Source organism: Alligator mississippiensis, chromosome 1, assembly GCF_030867095.1.
Source record: "Alligator mississippiensis isolate rAllMis1 chromosome 1, rAllMis1, whole genome shotgun sequence".
Taxonomy (NCBI): Eukaryota; Metazoa; Chordata; order Crocodylia; family Alligatoridae; genus Alligator; species Alligator mississippiensis.
In genome coordinates, this window is record NC_081824.1 from 14,119,056 (window position 1) to 14,141,407 (window position 22,352).

Here is a 22,352-nt window from a genome sequence, read left to right on the forward strand (position 1 = left end):
TGTGGGCCAAGGGCAAAAAGCCAGCTGTGTTGCAGAGTTTTGCCAGCACTTTTTATGCTGAACAGGGTTTCTCTCCCTCTTCACACCCTAGTAAATATACCTGTGCTGAGCAAAGTCTTTAAGGTAGACTTTGTTTTATACAGGTGAAAGTATACTTTTGCCATTGTAAGCGATCTGGCTAGGTATTGTTATATATAGCGGGTGAACACTATGGCATATGCTTGGTGGCAGTGTTACTGCAGTAGATAAAATTTGCATCAGATCAGCCTTCTGCCTGGGAACTCATTATTCTAACTAAGTGGGGTAGGTGACTTGCAGTGTGCTATTTTTATCTTTCCTAGTCTCACTGAAGCACAAGCCTGGCTGTTTCATTAAGTGAAAATATACATGGTAGTGTTAGAGTTTGCGTTGTAGCTATGATGGGCCAGGAATTATGTGAGGTCATCTGATGAAGTGTGTCATAGGGCTGGAAGGGACCTCCAGAGGTCATGTAGTCCAACCTCTGCATTTGGAAGCTTGTCCAGCTGTCCCAAGTATGCCTAAGAAATCCTTATAATAATATATTAGCATAATATATAATATATAATAATTCCAAATCTGGAAATATAGAGGGAGAAATGATAGAAAAACTCTGTGTACCACGCTGTGTAGATGGGTGGGCAGGTGCTGAGGCTGCTCTGAAGCTGTTCTACAGGCTCTGGATGTTTCCACACTTCTCCGCAGAGCTCACATTTAGAAAAAACTCCTGCTGATTTTTCTTGCAATAAGTTTTCACTGTGAAATGATCAAATGCCCGTTTCTGCTGTCTCTGAAACAGTCACAGCTCCTGCTGGGTTTTTCTAGGAGCTCGGGGCCCTCTCCCAGTTCAGGCCTCTAACAAGCATGGCATATAACAAGTTAATAGTTTTCATAAAGTTTTTCCTTAGGCCAGGGCTACTGCGTTAAGACCCGAGAAGCTGTCTATGCATTTTGTATGATGCTGCCATTATAATGGCTGTACTCCTTACATGCAAGTGCCTTTTAATAATAAGGCCCGCGGCTGTTCTGATTTTCTCCTTCCCACACCTGAGACGTGTGCAGTACTGATCTATATTAATTTTATTATCACCATTGGGACAGTTGTGGTGCAAGTGAGGTTTTTACAACATGATCTGAAACTAGTAAGAACTGAGGTCCTAGGCTAGCTGGTAAGAAAGTTCTGCACTTTTCACTCATGAAATCAGCAGTTTCATGTTTTCTTCCAGTTCAGGTGGCTGAAGGCAGAGCTGTGTTGGTAGACTGCTTTTTTCAGGTTAGTTGGGAAAAGCAACTGGTTTTGGTTTTGGTTCTCGTTGAGGTTCTTCTTAGAAGCCACCAGGCACGGTCGTGACGTGCAGCAGGGAGGAAGCACAATCGTCGCCCTAGCAGTGCAAGTCCACAACATAGAGTTGCTCAGTAAGCAGTTTGCTTGCCTACTCTATATCACTTGTAAACTTCTGACAAGTGGAGCTATTCCCAGTAAATGACAACCTCAGTTGATTTAAGGTCATCTGCACCTGGTGTGGTGGTTCTCAACCTTTTTAGACTTGAGGCATCCCTTGGAAAGTGCCACCTCTTCATTTTCACTCCTTTTTTGCGTATAGCCTTTTCTATTGTACGGAGCTCAAAGACCACAACTATGGATTTCTGTTTGAAATCTCTGGGTTTAGCTTGTGACTTGTGTTTATAAACTGAATCATGCTAACATTGCCGCTGTTCTGGCCCCTCTGCTCTGTCCCTGCCGTCACAGTGGTGCTCCGCCACACTGCCGTCTCCTGTCTGGAACCCTTTTGGAGCACCTCTTGATATAGACAGTCATGTCTTTTAATACTCTCTATGTGGTAAAAGGTTTGGGACAAAATTTATAGACCTTCAGACCGTATATCAATTGCCTTCAGTACTATGGCCGCAGCTGGACCCATTTTTGGGGGAGTGAAGTGGGCAGTGGGAACTCTAATTTTTCCATGATAAAAAACTCAACTAGATTTAGACAGACTACAAAAGTGGGTAGATGAGAATAGGATGGGGTTCGACATAGACAAATGCAGGGTGCTGCACTTTGGGAGAAGGAATCCACAGCATACATACAGGCCGGGGAGTTCCCTTCTTGAAAGCACAGAGGCAGAAAGGGATCTTGGAGTCATTATTGACTCCAAGATGAACATGAGCCGCCAATGCCAGACCACCGCCAGCAAGGCCAGCCATACCTTGTCATGCATCCAAAGGTGCATCTCGAGTCGGTCCAGAGAAGTGATTCTCCCCCTCTATCCGACATTGGTCAGGCTGCAGTTAGAGTACTGCATCTAGTACTGAGCGCCGCACTTCAAAGGGATGTGGCCAGCCTGGAGAGGGTTCAGAGGATGGCCCCCCGCTTGGTGAGAGGGCAGCAGGACAGGCCGTACGAGGAGAGACTGAAGGACCTGGACCTGTTCAGCCTCGGCAAGAGGAGGCTGAGGGGGGACCTGGTGGCTGCCTACAAGCTTATCAGGGGAGATCAACAGCAAATAGGCAGAGCTCTTTTCTCCCCAGCACCACCTGGGTGACAAGGAACAATGGTAGTAAGCTGATGGAGAATAGGTTTAGGTTAGAGATCAGAAGGCAATATTTTACAGTTAAGGTGGCCAAAATCTGGAACCAACTTCCCAGGGAGGTGGTCCTCGCCCCTACGTTGGGCAGATTCAAGAGGAGGTTAGATGATCACCTGTCTGGGGTCTTGTGAACCCAACATTCATTCCTGCCTGTGGCAGGGGGTCAGGCTAGATGATCTGTTCAGGTCCCTCCTGACCCTAGCTACTACTGTGAACCCAAAATCGAATGCCAAAATGTAAAGGTATTTAGAATTTATTTTATTATAGTGATTGAGGCATGGGGAGGCTTGAAAATTGCTTTTAAAATAGTAATTATATCAATTAAACATTGTGTCCCCAGGGATATATATATTGAACACTACTAGAAAAAACAACCAGATTTAAAAAAATGTGAATAATGAATGAATTGCTGAATTACTAGACAATTAACATTTTTGCTCAAGAATTGGGTCAAGCAACTGCATTAAAATAGGAGTATGAGAACAGCCAGCTGGGTTCACTGGATGATCCGAATGAGGTGCGAGATGTAATTGTCTTCTGAAGTGAGAGATTGGGTCATAGGACTTGTGATGACTCCTCCAGTCTCTTGTACCCAGGAGCACATCCTGTAAGCACCTCCCCCAAAGGATCTAACCTTACCACATACGTGACTTCCTTACATCATGGAGTCTTACCCCAACACTTAGTTGTCTTCTCCTGATTCTTTTTATATTTAGGAAAACAATCAGCCTGCATCTGAAAGTTGGGATAGAGGTTCATGCGTTCAGCATCGTCATTTATTTAAACGTTTGCATTAAATTCAGATTTAATTTTAAACAGGTTACAGGAGATCCTCACTATTCACAGGTTCAGCATTCATGGTTTCAAATATTCGTAAATGCCAAACCAGGAGCTCCTTGGAAATCTGCGCTTGCTGCTGCCGGGCTCCCACCACCACTGCCGCGCTCCCACTGTCACCAGAGCAGCTGTACCCCCCCAGCTGCTGGGGGCACTGAGTTCTTGAATGCAGACAGCATTCATGAACGCAGTGCCTTATTCGCAGATTTTGCCATTCGCAGGGGATATGCGAATGTATCCCCTGCGAATGGCGAGGGTCACCTGTAATTTTAAATGACAGTGAAAAAAACCAGCTTTAAACAGCAACAACGAACCGGTGGCTACTTTGCTTTGCTTTTTTTTTTTTTCTCAACAAAGTTGAAAAAAAAAAATCAGTTCTACCATGGATTATCCATGCTCTTGTGACTTTGAAAGTAGATCACTGCAGTAAACTCTCACTAAAGCTTATACCATGAAACCAGGGCCCTTTCATCATTCCATAGCAAAGCTACACAATTTCCCTAAAGAAGTGAATCTTTCATTAGACTACTCTGTACATGCTACCCTTCCAAACATGGGGAATGTAAAATGTCAGCAAACCGGTAAGTCTGAGTCTGTCGGCAGTCTAACATTAATGTACAGACAGCTTCCATATACAGAGTGAGATGTTGACCATGAGCTCTGAGTGCTTATATCTCAACATTTCCCACAAAACATTTGTCAGGATGTTTCTGCATGCCCTCACTTCCAAGTACATCTTGTTTAGTTTTTCACTTAACTTATTCATGTAAGCAGAAAATGCAGCATACCTATGCTGTATGATTTTTGGCTAATCCAAAGGTTTTATATTAACTTTTTTATCATATATGCAAGTTTTCCTTATTAATACATCATAGTTTTTATTATATCTATTTGTGGTGTCCGAGTTTTGTTACTGCTTTTACATGCACATGCTTATCTGTGTATGTGTAGTGTTGCTCAACTCTGATCTGACTTTGTCACACAAGATAGGTAGCATGAAACAAAGAGGAAAAGGTACATAGAAAACTTTATTCTTTAACCAGCCGTGCCAAAAAAATACCTGCCCTTTTGTCCTTCCTTATCGAGGCTTTTTTAATAATGGTTTTGCGTGATTTTATGGCTTTCTATAATACTTCTCTTACTGCTTGTTCTTAAAATAGGAGTATACCGCAATGTAGGGGTGTGTTTCTTGTGATTGATTACTAAATGTTCACTCCAGTAGAGGAGTATTTTGATCCCAGGTGAGGTGCGATTGCTTGGGTCAGCTCAGAAATATTTCTTAATCGCGGCATTGTTTTCAGTATGTCTCTCCCCTTCCATCTCCCACCTCTACCAAAAAAGCCAAAACAGAACTCCAAAACAAAAACCCGACGCATGGACCTCATAAACTGACCTACTGTGTAACACCAAACACATCAATTATGCCAGTTGTAGGTATAATATATTATTCCACACGTTTAACAAGTCACCTTCTAGGAAATTAAAAAACTGAAGTGTGCCTGGGAGCCATGTTTGTTTGGTTCCCCCCCAATACTTAACCACAAATTGTAATAAACATAGGGTCAACATTAAAAAAATGAAAAAGTTCAGTTAAAGTTGGATGAGGGTTATAATTCAAATGTGATAATGGGTGATGATATATTGGGGAACTGGCTGCTAGACCCTCTAGCTGCTGTTTTCCAGACTTTGTAAAGAAGATTTTTTTTTTTTTAAATGCAAGAAGATTAAAAAAATAATAATAATAAGTGACTCTACCAAAATATTTTCAGTCTCGTTCCTTGCTTTAAAAAAAGAACAACGTTGCTCCTTTGAATGTTAAAGTCCGATATTGCTAACTGTGCAGCTATAAAGTAAAGGCTCTTGTCACCTGCTATGAAGTGGGTTTAGGCTCAAACAGACTTGGTGTAAAGACTTCTGTACTTTAAAATACATATCAAAACACACTTTTTTTTTTTGACATTTTGGTTTCAACTTAATCTTTACCATTGCCTTGAACTATGAGAAGCCAGCAATTTTAAACCATTCCTGTGAATGTCTCTGCCTGTTTGCAAAGATGGAGTATGATTCTTCAAATGGTTTTTAAAATTTTTAGTGATTTGAGTGCGTCTTTTTTAAGTGTTTCTGGTTATTCTGAATCATGGCTAAAAGCGGCCTTGTAAGTGCATATTTATATGTCTAAGGTCCAGATTCTCAAAGGCCCATCTGTCTGATTTTATGCAATGCAAGGCATTTTTTTGTGATACATTTAATTGGACCAGATTGGAATTCACAATCCCAAATTAGGGGCTTGTGCTCCCTTGTCATGCCCAGCAAGAGAGGCTCTGAGAGAGGATTTCGAACAGCAAATAGGGAAGAACCAAGGAGAAAGGTGTGGGAAATCCTCTGCCTCTCTCCAAATGAATGTAACCAGTTTGGGTCACGCTGGGCCCTCAAGGAGGCACTCCTTCTGGTGGAAGGTCTTCGACTAGTCCTCAAAGTGTAACTACATTGGAGGGCATGTGGGATGATTGTGTTCAGCCTCTAGTTTTGATAACTTTGATTTACAAATTTTTTCATTCCCACCAGTCCCTTTGGTGGGTTGTTCTGTACTAGCCAGAAGTCTAGACCCCATGTTGTTCATAGATTTTTTTTTTTTTTTATTCATTAAATGCAGGAAGTGTTTGAAGCAGGGTGGCAGAACCCAGGTCTGCTTTCTCTCAGGTGAGTCCCCCATCCCTGGGCTTAAGGGCTCCCTCATTCTGGCCCCCATGGATCTTGAATCCTTTGCTGCAGTATGCCATGGCTTCAGCAGGCAATATAGATAATCCTCCTTTCCAAGCCTGCTGGGAAGGCTTTTCTGAGAAGGCAGTTTGATCTTCCTTGGCCCAAGATGGGCATCAAACCCAAGCCCTGGGCAAGCGCGTAAACTGAACTGTATTATGCAAAAGGTTACTCCTTTTACTGCTAGTTTGTGCTTCTTGAATGAAGCTGTGGCTTCTTGTGCTGAAACTGAGTGTGAGAGATCATAGCCACAGAACACAGAACCGGGTTTAGGCATGATGCTGAGACGCTTAGCTCTGCTAAGGTGATGATATATTAGTGACGTGGGTACCTGCAGCCTTTCAGGCACCTAAGGGGTTAAGTCATGGTTTGGGTTATACTTGCAGGCCTGTGTGCTTAAATTGAGTTGGGCTGCAAAGAGCTGCACAGAACACCTGTGAAGACACTTAAGCTTTAAAAGCTGCCAAGGCCTTTAACTTTCCCAAGCATTAATAGAGGACTCGGGACTTGCACTGAGACCCAGTTCTCAAAAGTTAAAATGAGTCACTGCAGTGTAGCAGAAGAGCTGACACTTCAGGACTGCTTATGCAGTCTCTAATGCATGTATTTTGTTTTAGAGGCAAACAGGCAAGAGTTTGGGAAGGCCAGAGGATTGCTTTGCTCTTGCGTTTCAAATGCTGCACTGATACGCATTTTAAAGAAGTTAATAAATATAATCAGTCTATAGTTTTATGTTTCCCAAAGTCTTGTATACCGTGTTTGAGGTGTGCCGTACGCACTATGAAAAATGAACTGAATTTCTTAGTAAATGATCTTTTTCTCTCTGAGTATGAGGTGCTATGGTGTTTTAATTGTAATAACCAAAAGATTGTCCTTCTACAAAATGCTTCTCATTTTGTGTTTGGCATGGTCTGATGATATTTGAAACATGGCATACATAACATTGGAATTCACTAGGTTTGATTGCCTGGAAGTTTCCAAGGGGCCAGTTAGCACGAGCCCTGACAAGTTGGACACAACTTCTGCTTCATTTTGTCTCTGGGTTTGCCATCCCAGAGACCACCTGCCTGTGTCCGTTATGTCTCTTGCGCACTCTTGTTCCTGCGGTTTCTCAGCTCAGCATTTTTCTCACTTTGGCTCCCTGTAGTTGTGAAACTCATGCAAATCACTACAACCTTAGTATTAGCCAGACGTCTAGGACCTTTTTATAGCTTTTTTGGTTTTGAGCCTAATGCATTGAATTAAATATTTGCCTTGGGGTGTGCAGATGTCAGAGAACGTGCAGCTGTTGGAGTAGGTTTAAAAAAATAAAAGACCCCTGTGTTCCCGGCACTCAATCTGTGTTCAGTTATTCATTGGTCAGTATCTTTTTTTTATTAGCAAATCATTCAATAGACTGAAAATTGTTTTGTAATTTGACCTTAAATTAGGCAAGAAGGTGACCCATATCTCTACATTTTTAAGCAGCTCAGGAGTATTCTGGCTTAGCGTGCGCATTTCGTGATGCTTTTGGAGTCTGCCGTCAGCTGCTTCTCCAAAGCACCGATTTTCTGTTTTAAAGATCGCTTTAGGATCTATCGGAAAGTATGCTAGGCCCCAATAATATCTCTTAGCTGTACTGCGTGCTGGGCTCTAGATTGATACAAACCTAGAAGACCTCCTGGGAACAAGTAGAAAGAAACAACAGGCCAGCTAAGTTTTAGGACCCCACTTATACTAATTTCTCTAAGCTAGGGGTTCTTTACCACTTAGACTCAAGGCAGCCCTCAGAAAATGCCAGTTCTTAGTTTTCTCTCTCCTTTGATTACACAAAAATAATAGAGGAATTGTTTTATTGCAAAGAACTCAGACCGCAAGGCGCCCTGAATGTTTTGAACACTATATATCTCTATTATTTGAAATCTCTGCGTTTCTCTTGTGAATCATGTTAGCACACCCAGCAATGCTAACAGTTCATGGCTCTCTACAGCACACTTGCAAGGATCTCTAGGCACCCCGGGTTGTTGCTGCATTCTGGTTGAGCATCACTGCTCGAAACAGGGGAGCTGATATGGTCTGTGTGTGGGCAGCGTTGAATCTTTGGGTTTTATTTACGGGTACTGTACCCAGCACTCAAGATGGACATCTATAGTGGCAGATAAGAAATAAATGAGAACTCTGCCTTGTGCGGTGCATCTTTTTACTTCCAGCACTCCCCTGTTCTTCCCCTATCTGATCAGTAGTCTTTGGATGCCTGTAACTAGAATTTGAGAATGGTGCATCCTGTTGAACAAGGGACTTATGAAATGTTGTAGGAGGGAATCAAAACACATAGCTGAGGGACTTGGCATGATTGAAATCTCATATGAAAGCTGTTCAAACTGTATCATGTTTAGCAACTGTATTGTGATTTAGGACACAAAGAAACACTTTTCAAATAATCTCTAGCATTGTTGATATAAATTTAAATCTTTATTATGGCATGTGCAGGCAGTCATTTATTTTTGTATTTCCTGGAATTGATTTTTTTTTTTTTTAATAATAGGTTTTGCTATATCTGTATGTTATACTCGAGTTTTCAGTGAAAGGGTTTTATAGACTTACACTAAAGATAGAAGCTTCCTAAAATAAAAAGAGCATCTATTCCCTTCTGCATTTACTACCATCTGCAGGAAAATAGAAACTTGGGTTGAGAAAGCAGGTTTAATACTCTTGTCTCCATTATTGCCTAGTGAACTTCAAGGTTGTCACTTCATAGATTAATCTTGTTCATCAATTTTGTGTTGCTCTGTTCTGGCGTGCAGGAAATACTGTGGTAAAAGATACCTGAACCAGGTTCGAGCGTTGAATTTTTGTGGAATTTCCACCTAGACTTTCCAGATTGCAGGGTGTTTCAAACTGCTTGAGGACTTGTAATAAACCTGAATATTAATCCAGGCCTGCATTCAATTGGACAGAATGGGTGTTTTTTTTTTCCTCTATTTTAAAAAGATTTAAATATGCAAGTAGATCTTTTTATTATAAAACAAAGAATTGATTTTGTTTCAAATTTGGTAGGCCTGATTTTTTGTTTTGTTTTTTTTAATGATCAGATAATCTGGGTATAGTGGATTTTTTTTGTAGTAAGCTAGGTTATCATAAGTATAATATAAATGAGTAAATATCAATTTGAATATAATTTATAATGTGAATATATTATAGGAGTATTATTAAACCTATTGATAATTCATTGTGAGGAGAGTTTTTAGGCTGAAAACTCTCCTGCAAGATCAAATGGTTGTGGACTGGCTTAAGCAGACTTTAAATTCTTTGTGAGCAAGGAACTGTGTGATTGAACTTGGATAAACTTTTGGAATGGGTGGTGTGATGGGTTAAGAAATTCTTGGTTCAGCCATCAGTTTGAGAGACGCCCGGAATTGGACATTGCAGTCCCTGTGTTGGTAAATGTCTGGTAATCCCATACTTTGGGGCTTTTGCTGGTCACTGGATGAAATTTTTCTTCATCAATTTTTTTTTTGGCTTTTGAGGGTGGTGGTAGGGGTGGGGGTGTCTTGTTCTTCTCCGGGTCAGATCCATTGTCAAACTTGGGGCCAGGAAGGATTCCCCCTGCCTTCCAGGTCAGATTGGCAGGGACTACAGTGTTTCTTGCCTTCCTCATGCCACAGGCTAGATGGGGCCTGTTGCTTTAATCTACTGAGCATGTATTCATAGATGGTAGAGTTGGAAGGGACCACAAAGGATCATCGTGTCTGACCCCCTGCACCTGGTGGGAAAGAGGACCAAGGTCAGATGACCCCAGCCAGGTGTCTATCAAGCCTCCCCTTGAAGACCTCCAAGTTAGGTGATAGCACCACCTCTCTTGGAAGCCCATTCCAGATATTAACCAACTACTTCACCGTTATATTAGTGGTTGGTCATTGACAATGCCTTTTTCACCCCTCCATTTACCAGCGGCAAGTCATAAGGTGCTCTGGATGTTTCTGGTAATGTGAGTGTTAGAAGTGGTGACTGGGAAATCTTTGGCCAAGTGGTTGCCTGATAACACAGGGGACTGGACTCCATGGCCCAGGAGTCCCCTTCCAGTCCCATGTTGCTATATCTGTTTCAAGGGAGCATTGTGTGTTGCGTATAAAAGAAATTTGGAAAAAACTTGGAAAGCAGTCACTCCCAAACTGAGATTTTTTTTTTTTAAGGTCAGTCTTCTGTCTGTGCTGAATTTATTCTGCTGTGTTATAAATATGTAAAATCTGTGTTACTAAGGGAAGCACTGATGCAGTTTTTAACGGTAGGGTTGGCGTAATATTTAAATTTCCAGCTCCAAATAACATTTTGTTCTGCTTTTCTATTTCTGCTAAGTTGGAGATGTTGATAATTTGGTTTACAAGATTCTGAGGCCTAGAAATCCCTTGTTGATACTGTGGTAAAGCAACCCACCATCCTGGATATAGTCATAACTTTTTGGGCTATGTCCAAAAGGATGTCTGAAATAGAACTTTTAGGTCTTAGATTGGCATCAGGTCATTGTGCTTAAAGGTGCACCAGTATATTGGGCTGATATTGGATCAGTACCAATATAAAGAAAATTGGCTGTGTTGGAAATCAGCCTGATGCAACTGATAATTTGGCCAATACATACTCGTGCGCATGCACAGCTGCAGCACAGTACGTAGGTGGCGAGGAGCGCAGCTTGGCAGCATGGAGAGCTGCACGCAGCTGGCAAGCTGGTTGTGGTGGAAGGGGAGGGAAGGGGTGAGGGGGGGCAGATTAGCACCCCTTACGGTGATGGAGGGACTGGGGCTGCCCAGCCAGAGTATGGCAGGGTATGGGACGGAGCCACAGCTCATTGAGGGGGATGGCTTCTGAAGCTGTGCGCATCCCCAGAGGGCATGGAGGGATGGGTGGGAGACCTGCAGTGGTGGGCTGGAACTGGGGCTCTGCTGAGCTCTTCTCAGCAGGGGCTGCGGAGGGGGCTGCATCCACCCTAAATTTCACTGTAGCCCCGCTCCCAGCTCCGGGGTTGCTCTGGGCAGGTGTTGGCGCTGGGAGTGGGGCTGTGGTAAAATTTGGGGTGGCAGCAGCCTACTGTCTTATCTCTGTTTTTAAAGATGGATGAAGAAGCCTGTCTGGGGTTAACACTCTACTGCAGCTTGGACATGTGTTTCCAAATGGAGTGGGTGGCGCTGGATCTTAGTTCTGCCCCAGCTCCAGATCACGCTGTCATTGATGCAAAAGCACAGCTCCAGCTCCAGAGCAGCTCCCTGCCCAGCCGTGCACCCTTCCAGCGCTGCTGGGGCTGGTCTCCATGGAATCCCTGGCCCCGCACTGTCACGGCTTTGCAGCTGCTGGGGTCTCCATGGAAACTGGCTGCAGCAATGCAGGTGGGGGCTGCTGGGAAACCGTCTGCCAGGGGACTTTGCCCGCCCCTGCTCTACAGCATCATCAGCATGCAGCTCGATGATTGAGGTCAGAATGGTGTTGGTTTTGGCCGAGTTGGTTGAGGTTAAAGAGCTTAGCTACCATCCAGTTCAGCTGCGCTCCAGCTAGAAGTTTGCTGGTGGTCGGATGTAGCATTGCGGCAAGGAATATCAAGAAGAGTGTTGGAGCGATGACACAGCTTTGCTTAACTCCTGTTTTAACCTCAAGAGGATCTGTGATGGATCCATGACTGAGAACCACCACTCTCATATCATCATGGACCAGGCAGAAAATGGTGACAAATCTTAGTGAGCATCCATACCTAAGAAGGATCCTCCACAGTGGTGGCTGACAGTCGAAGGCTCTCACGAGGTTAAAGGCGGCCATGTACAGAGGCTTATGCTGTTCCCAGCATATCTCCTACAGCTGGTGAGCTATGAAGCCAGTCAGTTGTGCCTCTAGATGCCCTAAACCTACACTGAGGTTCCAGGAGGAACTCTCCAGGAGGTGGAACGAGATGGTTCAGGAGGATTCTCACAGTGATCTTTGGTGGACAGCAAGGCGATTCCCTTGTAATTTCCACAGTTGGACCCATCTCCTGTCTTGAAAATTGTCACAATAATGGCATTCCTGAGGTTGTCTGGGATTTCCTTCTCATTCCAGATGGGGGCATGAAGCTGTGATGAAGGCATGAAGCTGTGATGTGAGCTCCTCTCCCCCCTACTTGAAGATTTCAGTGGGGATTCCATCTGCTCCAGATTCCTTGTCGTTCTTCATCTGCTTGAGGGCTTTCCTGACCTTGTCAAGGGTTGGAGGGATTCCAAGATCATCTCTGACTGGGTGTTGTGGGATGGAGTTGGAGAGTGCTCTTATACAGCAGAGTCTCAGTTGAAAAGGTCTTCAAAATGCTCCTTCCAATGGGTGGTGAAGGCTCCCCTTTCTTTGATCAGGTCCCCCTCCATCCTTAGGTCTCAAGGGGGTTTGCCTCTGTGTGCTCAGACTGTAGGTGGCTTAGGTACACTGAAGGAAACCATGCATATCGTGGACGTCAGTGAGATGTTGAACCTTGTCTTCCCACCATTTGTTCTTCATATCGTAGGTCCTCCTTTGGATCTCTCCCTTGGCTTGTTGCAGCTTCAGTTTCGTTTGCTTGGAACTGGTGTTGTTTTGCCAAGCGCAAAAGTCCTTGTGCTTGCAATTGATCGACTCCTGAATCTTCTGGTCATTTTCATCAAACCAGTCTTGATGCTTTCTGGTAGAGAATCCAAGTGTTTCTTTGCAGGTGCTGATGATGGTGGCCTTAAGGGCACCCCACATGTAGCTGACATTTTCCCATTGTTAATTGGAATTCACTACTCTTTCATTGAGGCACTGGCGGAAGAGGTTTTGCTTGCTTGTTCCTTGAGTCCTTCATCGTTGATCTTCCGTTGGCATTACTTCTGCTGCAGCTGTCATTTGGGAGCCAGTTTGAGTGACACGAGCAAGTGGATGAGTTGATGACCAGTCCAGCAGTCATCAGCTCCTAGCATAGCTTTCATGATGCGGACATCTTTGCAGTCCCAGGCATGGACGATGACATTGTCAATCGGATACCAATACTTAGATTGTGGGTGTTGCCATGATGTCTTGCTCCTGTTTTTCTGGTGGAACAGGGTGTTGGTGATGGTGAGTCCATTTTCCATGCATTTGGTCAAGAGGAAGATGCCATTGGAGCTAACCTTTCCTACTCCTTCCTTGCTGATGGTTCTGTTCCAGAGATTAGAGTCTCTTCCAACTCTGGCATTGAAATCACTGAGTAGAATAAGTCTGCCTCCCTCTGGAACTTCACAAAGGACTGGGGCAAGGTTGGCATAGAATTCCTCCTTGGCTTCATTGGTGCCCTCAAGAGTCGGGGCATACATGCTGATGACAGTGGCAATGTCGACTCCCCACCAGTTTAAGATGGAAAGTCATGAGGCGCTTATTAATTCTGATAGGGAACTCATTGAATTAATTTATGAGTTCACTCTTAAGGGCAAAACCAGCTCTATGAAGTCAGCGTTCTTCTTTCATATACCCTTTCTATACCCTTCCAGAAGAAGGAATAGTCACTTCCATATTCTTTGAGCTGTCCATCTCTTGCTCGCCGTGTCTTGCTCGGCGCAGCTACATCAGTGTTGTGGTGCCTGAGTTCTCGGGCCATGATTGTAGTGGCACTCTGGGCATTCACTATTAGGGTTCTCCATGAGGGTCCTGATGTTCCAGGTCCCAAAAATGATGATGTGTCTTTGCTGGTCTTTGACTGCAGTAAAGGTGATCCCACTGAATGTGGTTATTCAGTCAGGAAGAAATACAGGATACTGTATTAGACAGGCCATGTTTAGGGTGCCTTTTCTAGCCCCCTCCCCATGTGGGGTGAGCAGAGTGGATCTTGAAGAGGGCTGTCACAGTTACAGCTGCCGAATCGTCCTCGTCTCGTCCAAATGCTAGGTGACCTTGTAGCTACTGCCTTCATGCCAGTTCATGACTAGGATCTTTCATATCACATAATCTTGCTTCTGTTGCCATTAGGTGGCTGCCAAAGGGTTTGGGGAATGTATTGGAAAAGTGATTTTCATGGAAGATGCCTGTGCCTGACTTCTTTTATTGTGGAGAAGCTGCTGCCACATCGGCTTCCATGGGCCTCTTGACAGAATGGGACCTTAATGCATTGGCAAGGAGACCAAGACAACTGGGGATCTTGTTCTGCTGCAACCTTCGTTCATTTTTGCAGCCATTTAGATTGTAATGGACTTGTAGACCCATGGCTTGGGGTTGGGCAGGCTTATTTTAGGCATTTAACTGTCATTAATACAAAGAAAAAGTGTAGTCAATAGGGAAAATGTTTTAAAGCTTTGCTTTATCCAGTATTTACCCTGAAACACTGAGAAGTTCTATAGAGACATAAAATATATATAATTCCAGTAATTTCAGTAGTCATTGTTTAGTGGTTTGGGTCACAGGTAAGAATTCACAGCTTCTGGTTCTGACCCCTTAGTTCACTGAATGCTTACATTACAACACTGTAAAAAAGTTACATGGTTATGAAGCATTCTGATGTGTTTGGATGAAAGATGCTATAACTAAAAGTTGTTTTTTTTTTTTCCTATACAGTACTGTTTCATACTGGAGTACTGGGCTACTTAAGTCTGCAAGGGTATGGGGTATCTAAACTTAGGTCTCGGTTGGATTAACATGTTTGACCTTCTCTTTTCTTTTAGGAAGTGAAGAAGGATGCTGAACCCAAGGATGACTGTTTGCCAGTCAAGAGGGAGAAGCCTGGAAATGTTGCGAGCCTTGTGCAGCGCATGAGCACCTATGGGCTTCCTGCAGGAGGAATTCAATTCCATCCCCAATCCAGAAGCTTCAAGAAGAGTATGTAGCTTTCCTCCTTTGAATTATATAGATACCTAAGATCAGTGGTTCATAGCACTACTTTATTCAGCGTAGTACTGCGACTTCAGGTCCCAAAGGAGATTTGGAAACAAAGGAGTAAACCAGGCCAAATTCTGCTTACAGGTATGGGCACAAAGTTTATTTTGGTTTTTGTCCTCTTCATATCGGAAGGCAAAGTTTGGCAATAAAAAATTTGTGATGTGATGCATCAAAAGAGGATTCTGTGGCTTTGCCGTTCTGTAGTTTTCAAGTGTAGTCTTCCAGGGCACCTATACACGAGCACATTAGAGCAGCCTCACTGCTGTAATTACAGTGTGTTGGAGCAGACTTGATTTAATCAAGTCTGCTGGACTGTGGTAATTGCTGCACTCCAGCAGCCTCCATCATCTTGTGTATCAGCATCCCCGCTCTCCAGAATAGCGGACGGGGTGCTTTATCTAAAGCAGGGGCAGGCAATTATTTTGGGCGTAGGGCCACTTACCCAGTTTTGGCAAGCTGTCGAGGGCTGCATGGGTAGCCCTGCCTCTTGACAGGTGCCCTGCCCCCTGGTCACCATCTTGGGACCAGTGTCCCAATGTCTTGGAACCAATGTCCCAGGGCCAGTACCAGTGGGGCCCAGAGTAAGGGTGCAGGCTAGCAGGGGTCTGTGGAGCTGGGCTGGGCTGCACCAGCTGGGAGAAGGGGAAGCTGGCCTGGCTCTATAGAGCCCCTGCTGGCTGGGACCCTGTACCCCTGTCACCCTGCTCTGGGCCCTGCTGGTGCTGGCCCTGGGACACTGGTATGGGCCCCAGGCTTCTGCCCTCACTCCCAGTGGTCCCCCAGCCCCATGGTACAGGTCGGGGGCAGCACACAGCACTGACCCCCTGCTCACCCGCAAGGAAGGAGCTGGTGCAGAGCATGGGGGAAAGGCACCCCCTCGCCTGCCCTGTGGCCAGCGCTCCCTGCTGCAGCTGCTTGCAGCCCTTGCGGGGCTGTCCTGAGTAGGCACAGGCAGCCCCATGAGGGCTGCGAGTGGCTGCAGCGTGGGGTGCCGGCCCCAGGATGGGGCTGCTTTTCCCCTGCACTCAGCACCAGCTTGTAACCTGCCCCCGCTGCCAGCCTGGGCTCCGTGCTGACTCCGGGCTCACCCATTGGGGCTGTGCTGCAGCAGCAACAGCTACTCAGAGCGGAAGGAAGCGCGAGCTCCGGGTGCAGCAGCAGCAAACGCTGCCCAGTGCGGCAAGCGGGGGGGCCACAGCTGCTGCCATTGTGGCACAGCCCTGTTTGGTGAGCCTGGAGCCAGGGCAGGACCCAGGCTGGCAGCAGGGGCAGGTTACAAGCTGGTGCTGAGCCTGGGGGGGGGGGAAGCGGTTCCTTGTCTGCTCTGTGGCCAGCACCCCACATTGCAGCTGCTCGCAGACTGCATGGGGACTGAGAGTGGCTGCAGTAGGGAGTGCCGGGCACAGGGTGGGGGAGGGGTCGCTTTTCCCTGCACTTGGCACCAGCTTCTTACCTGATCTTCCCGTGCTGGGGCAGCCACGTGGTCCCAGGCCACATGGTTCAGGCTGGAGGGGTGAGGGCGGGCAGGCCCTGCTGTTGCAAGAACCTGCCAGGGCTTCCCTTGGGTCCTACTGCCCCTGGCTCCTGTCATCTTTGATGGGAACCAAGGACAGATACGTTTTAATTTTCAACATTTTTTTAGGGGCCCCGCAGGCAGCCTGCGGGCTGTATTTTGCCCACCCTGATCTAAAGCTTGTTCGATGAACTTTAGAAAAAATGCCCCTGCCACCATTTTGAAGTGCAGGGATACTGATGCATGAGACTCTCTCCCAGCACTTTTAATTAAAGTAGCTCTTGGACCTGCCCTAATTATCTCCCCCCCCCGGAGGATGTGTATAAATTCCCCAAGTAGCTAGAGAGTAGGGAAGTTTGCTGGCCTAGCTAGAATGGTGATTTTCCTGCAACTTTTAGGCCAATGTAAATAGTGCATGTGCTATAACCTATTCCTTGCAGATGACAGTAGAAGTAATCAGACCAGATATTGTTGATTTTTGAACCTTTGTCAGAGGATGAGTTCTGATCAAATTCATTTGCCTTTCCCTAGGAATATCTGTTTTAGCTGAGAAAAATGCTTTTTAAAAAAAAATTTTTTTTTAAGGTACGTCATGCCCAGCTAGGGTTTTTTTTTGTTTTGTTTTAGTGGGGGCAGGGGGATAGGGGCAGGGAAAAGAGTCCATCCTATGAACTGTCTTGAAGAAAACTAATCTGTGTTTAATGCCTTCCTGCCTGGTAAGTAACTTACTGGGTCCCTAAGATGATTTCAGAAGCCTGAATCTTCTCAGAGGATGAGGGAATTGTACCCTTACAGTGGCCGTTTTCTTTCTTTCAGACATAATTTGGATCAGGAGGAAAACTAGATAAAGCTTTAAGCAGCTGCTGTAGCAGCTTGCATTGGCTTGTTCTCCTCTCAAACTTTATTTGATCTGAGGACAGAAACTCAAAAGTGGTGTTGTACCTTCACATCTGCTTTTCACCATTAGAACTGGCCTCTGAAGTGTCTGAATGAGAACTGCAGTACCATGCTTCTGGTAACTAAGAAATGTTTCTAGCATCCATCATTCTTCTTGCCAAAGAAAATCCAGTGCTGTGTGATGGGGCAATAAGTTGTTCTCTAGTTCAGGTTTACCTAGTTGGGTACGGTTGTTAAAGCCTTCTTCAAAACACTGAGGAGTAAGGTGGGGTTCTGTAAGGCTCATTAAGTAGTATGCTTTCTGTCTGAAGACTGATATGAGAAACAGGGTGGGGGTTTTTTATTAATGTATTATTGATACGGAAAGTTCTGTGCATATTTTGGGGGCAGACTTGCTTCTGTCATTAACAGATATTTTTGCGCGGTCTGTTTTGTATACCATGTGCTAATGAGTTTCTTAATGCATCATTGAAGCTTGCTTCAAACAGGCAGCACTGTTGATATCCTGAATTCAGCTGCTATTTCCAAAATTAAGTACTTTTTTGCATGTGAGAACAAAGATGTTCTATAACAACCAGCAGGTTTAGAGCTAGTTATCTTGTAGAATTTCCAAGGTCTTTTAGGGTACGCTGATTTTTTTTTTTCCCCTTCTAATTGCTGATTTTAATGATTCAATCAGGAAACCTGAATTTAACTAATTGATTTTTAAATTTTAATTTGCCTTTGCACTTGTTAATTGCCCTTGATTTAGTTGTAGTTTGATTCTGGGGGGTTGTGTATTTTGCAGCTGTTTGCTCAATAAGATATTCAGTGTATTTAAGTGTCTATATAACAGGACATGAATACATACAGATTATTTTTATTGTTTCACTAAATCATAAATGACCCTTCCTATTCCCTAGATTGACTTTTTTTTTCTGATTAATGTCAAATTGCGTTTAGATGGAAATTGGAATGTAATTTAAAAGAACGGAAAAAGCATTTTAAAATGTTAGGGTAACTGTGCTGGATACTTTTTAAAAAAGTTTATCAAAGTAGGTGTTGAATGCAGATTACTTTGTTCAAACAAAGTACCGTTTGTAGTTTGGAAACCAACCTGATTGTTTCTGGTCACTGTACCCTTTAAGGTTTCAGAATTTAGGAGATCTTATCCTCCCCACCTTCTCTTTATTCATCGATTGGAAGAGGAAAATCAAGCTTTCCTGCTTTCCCCATTCAGTTTTTCAACTTTTAAGCTAAATTGATTGATTAAAATGAAGTTAGAAAATGTTCTCTGACCCTTTTCAGAAAAGCCGCTGTCGTCAAAAAACTTGTTTGGCACCCAAACAAATTCTGATTCCAGGTTTTTAGCCAGTGGTTTCTAACATGCTTCTTGAATATTTTAACTTACTGAAATGTTTTTAATAATGTGTAGTACATTTGAGCATTTACTACATACATTGTCATAATGTCAGAAATAATTTTTAAACAATTTTAAGCCTTAAGATACTTTCATAATTTCAGAAAATATTTTTTTAATAATTTATTTCTAAAATATAATTGAATGTCCTATTTTAAAAAATGAATTTTATTAAAATTCTCTCTGGATTAAATTTCACTTTGATTTTAGTCGAACTTTTCTGCCAGTTTGATAGGAACAGTTTAATCCCCGCAGTTTTAGCCAGAGTTACACTTGGTAAACCTGATGCCTTTTTTCCTCATCCTTTACATATATATTATTCCAGTCACTCTGTGCAGGTGAGCCAGTCTTCTCGTTCGTTTTCAAGTAAGGCCATTTCCCTCCATAAATCAGACGTTTTACCTTTCCTTTTATTTATTTGTTTCATTACTTTGAAGTGAGCAGACAGTTCATTGTTCAAGTAGTTACAGACTGTAGTTTCCTTTTCAGCTTCTCTAGGCCTCTGCAATCCCTCCCTTTTCCACTGTATTCCTGGCTTAGAGTCCCATCTTTATTGCCAGTTGTTTAGGAAAGTGACTTAATGTTCTCACCAATTTTTGCGGAGTTGAGGCCGTTTGGGGTTTTTTTTTTTCAGCATGAGGGGCCAGAACTGCAATTAAAACAACTGAGATTTAAAATGGTAGGTTTATTTTGATCTCAGAAAATTCTGCTTGTTCTATTACAAAACTATGTATATTACTCTTTACGTGCGTTTAGGACTCAGGTGGTTTTTTTGAGGTCATTGTCTTCTGCTTTGCTATATCCTCCCTTCTGTAGGACAGCCAGTCTTGTGATTTTTATTTTCCTTTGGCAGCTGAGTTCCTCTAAAGTCACTGAAGAATGCTGCTGCACAGTTTTCTGCAACGCTTCAGAGAGATGCCATTTTTGCAACCATTTTGAATGCTACAAGGACAGTACTACTTATGTAGGTGGTCATTAGCACCTTTATTTTAACTAAAAATGTTTGATATCACTTTAGTTTTAGTTATTTTACCTTTTATGGTTGTTTTTAATGTTCTTCTCATAAGTAAATTCTTTAACACAGTGTCTTACCAGGCAGACTAATAGATATGGGGACATTGGTTAAAAGGCTTCCTGAATGACTATAAAAAGAATAAAGAAGTGAAAACACTAATTGGCCCACATACAGATTTGCTGAATGCTTCCACCTACCAGGCTCTGTGACCCTTGTAACAGAAATATTTTTAAACGGCCTGGTAATAGGGATCAAAGTCACAGTGTCTAAGGCTTTGCAGCCTCATTATTTTATAAGTGGTTTGGATCTTGATTCCAAGAATATACATCTAGGACTGTGCCAGTCTTTCAGGCCACAACAAAGAACCTCTAGTTGTCTTTATGGGGCTTTGTGTTGCTCTCTTCAGCAGTATCTCTGCATGGTGAGACCAACCACATTTCAGTGAGGAAAGATTGTTTAATGTTTCAGGTAAAAAGCAGAAATGCAAGATTTTTCTTGAGTGATCAGCAGTTTCCACTCTCTGCTTTCTGTTTTCATTTTAAGTGTTCTTTTAATTTTGCTGACTGCCTAGGGACAGGGATAATTCAGCTTTTCTCCAGGGACAGTAGAAGAACATTCTTTCTGAGCAATGGCAAAGGTGTAGCATCCATCGGGAAACTTGGAAGCTGGTCTCTTCAAGCAGCAGGCAGAAAGCTGGACTCACTTCCTCTTGATTCAGATTTCCTTAGGGCTGAGCATCCTTACACTGCATCTGTACAATTACCTAGCATTGTTGCACGGTCTTTGAAAATTCCCATCCTACTTCTTAGATCTTGTCGTTGCAAGCGAGGCTTCTTTTCAGTGGTGCTAATCACCTGCCAGTTGTAACCAATTTTACCACTCGTTTGAACACCTTAGTCTTGCAGAAAACAACTTTTATTTGCAAGACTGGCTGAGGGTCTTTCTCACTGAATTGCTGTCATTGCAAAAGCACCTTGTTTATAATTACAGCTTTTAAAGAGAGGTCATAATTGATGATTGCTGGTATGCAGTTGCACCTGTTCGGGGCAGGGACATATTTTAAAATAGTAATTTCATTCTATATGCATATTCATTTATTGCTTGTTTGTTATATTTGTCTTGGTTCAGGTAGGTCTTTGGGGTAAAGACCTTGTTTTCTACATATTGCTGTCTCTCTTAATTTGATGCATCCTGAGCTGGGAATTGGATGCTGCTGCTTTATTATGTAGTCAGTCAAAGTTAATCTAATTCAGCCATCTCAATGCTACTTTGTTGAGAGTGATGAGGTGTAGCAGTCCTCGCTCTAAACTTCTGACTTGGGATGCTACTCTTAAAAAGCAGGGACCCGGGTTTTCCATATCCCCTGGAAAAACAGAAGAACATGGATTTCCCCCTTTACCCGAGGAAAACAGATTTCTCATTTTAATGGAGAAACCTATGAATTTTGCACTCTTGCTTTCTGCAGGCTGGGAGAGTTTAGCCTGCAAGGGGCTGATGGGGAGAGGGAGGAGGGCAGTCAGGCAGGGGGCCATATGCACATGGATACTGGGCAGCTTGGAGAGCAGCTCTCACAGGTAGGGGGCAGGGGGGCAGTTGAGACCTATAGGGAGGGAGGGAGTTGGGCACGGCTGGAGCTTGGGGGTTTGGGGCCCAGGACCAGAATGCATGGCTGTAGGGCTCCAGCAGGGAGCAGTATAGGGCTGGGGGCAGGAGGGTGGGGCTCGCTTCCTGCTGCTGCTGTCCGCCATCCTAGGAGTGGAGGGAGGACCTGTGTCCCCCCAAGTCTGTGTGCAGGGCAGGGGTGGGTGCAGCAGTATTGGGCTCCCCTCCCTGCTGCCCTCCCCTGTGGCTTCTGTGGGCCAGTGGGCAGGATGTGGCGCAGCAGGGCAGAAAGGGGCCTGGCAGGCTCCTTGCTGCTGCGAGCTCCATGCTGCCCTGGCAAGGCGTCCCCTGCTTGCCCGGCAGCAGCGGGGGCAGTGGCATGGCGTTGTGCCCCTTGCTGCTCCAGGGCACTATACATATATAGTGGCCTTCCATTTTAATCATGGGTTTAGGGTTTTTCATCAGAGAATCTGCAATTTTTTTATTGGGGAAAACCATGATCCATACTAATAATACACAAGGATCTATCTTAAGAGTGTCTGACCCCTACTCCAATGTGTTCTAGCTTTAATTAAAGCACCCATGGTACCATTTTGAAGTGTGGGGATGCTGAATATATGTGACGCTGCGGGTGCTTTAATTAAAACAGTCACTGAGAGCTGCTTTAATTAAAGCACTCCCCCACCACCCTGGAACACATGTAAAGACTGATTGATTGATTTTTTTTTTTTTTTCAGTTGACTAAAATCAACTTTTAATAAATGGTAGGTGGGTAGAGTAGGGCCAAAGGGGAAGTGCTTTCCTCCTGAGAGGTAGAAATAGAAGGGTAACCAAGTAGAGGAGATGTGTATTTAAGAAACAAAGACAATGCGTTTG

The 22,352-nt window shown here is 44.0% G+C and overlaps 1 protein-coding gene across 5 annotated transcripts in view; it reads left to right on the top strand.

The window, feature by feature from the left end:
* The window catches only part of CD2AP (CD2 associated protein), a 123,268-nt gene that overhangs the window by 37,742 nt on the left and 63,174 nt on the right, over positions 1-22,352 (top strand). For all 5 annotated transcript variants that reach the window (XM_059729022.1, XM_059729019.1, XM_019480569.2 and 2 more), the window contains one exon: positions 14,837-14,990. In XM_059729022.1, the coding sequence (XP_059585005.1) occupies positions 14,837-14,990 (154 nt within the window). The remainder of the gene's footprint in view (positions 1-14,836; positions 14,991-22,352) is intronic.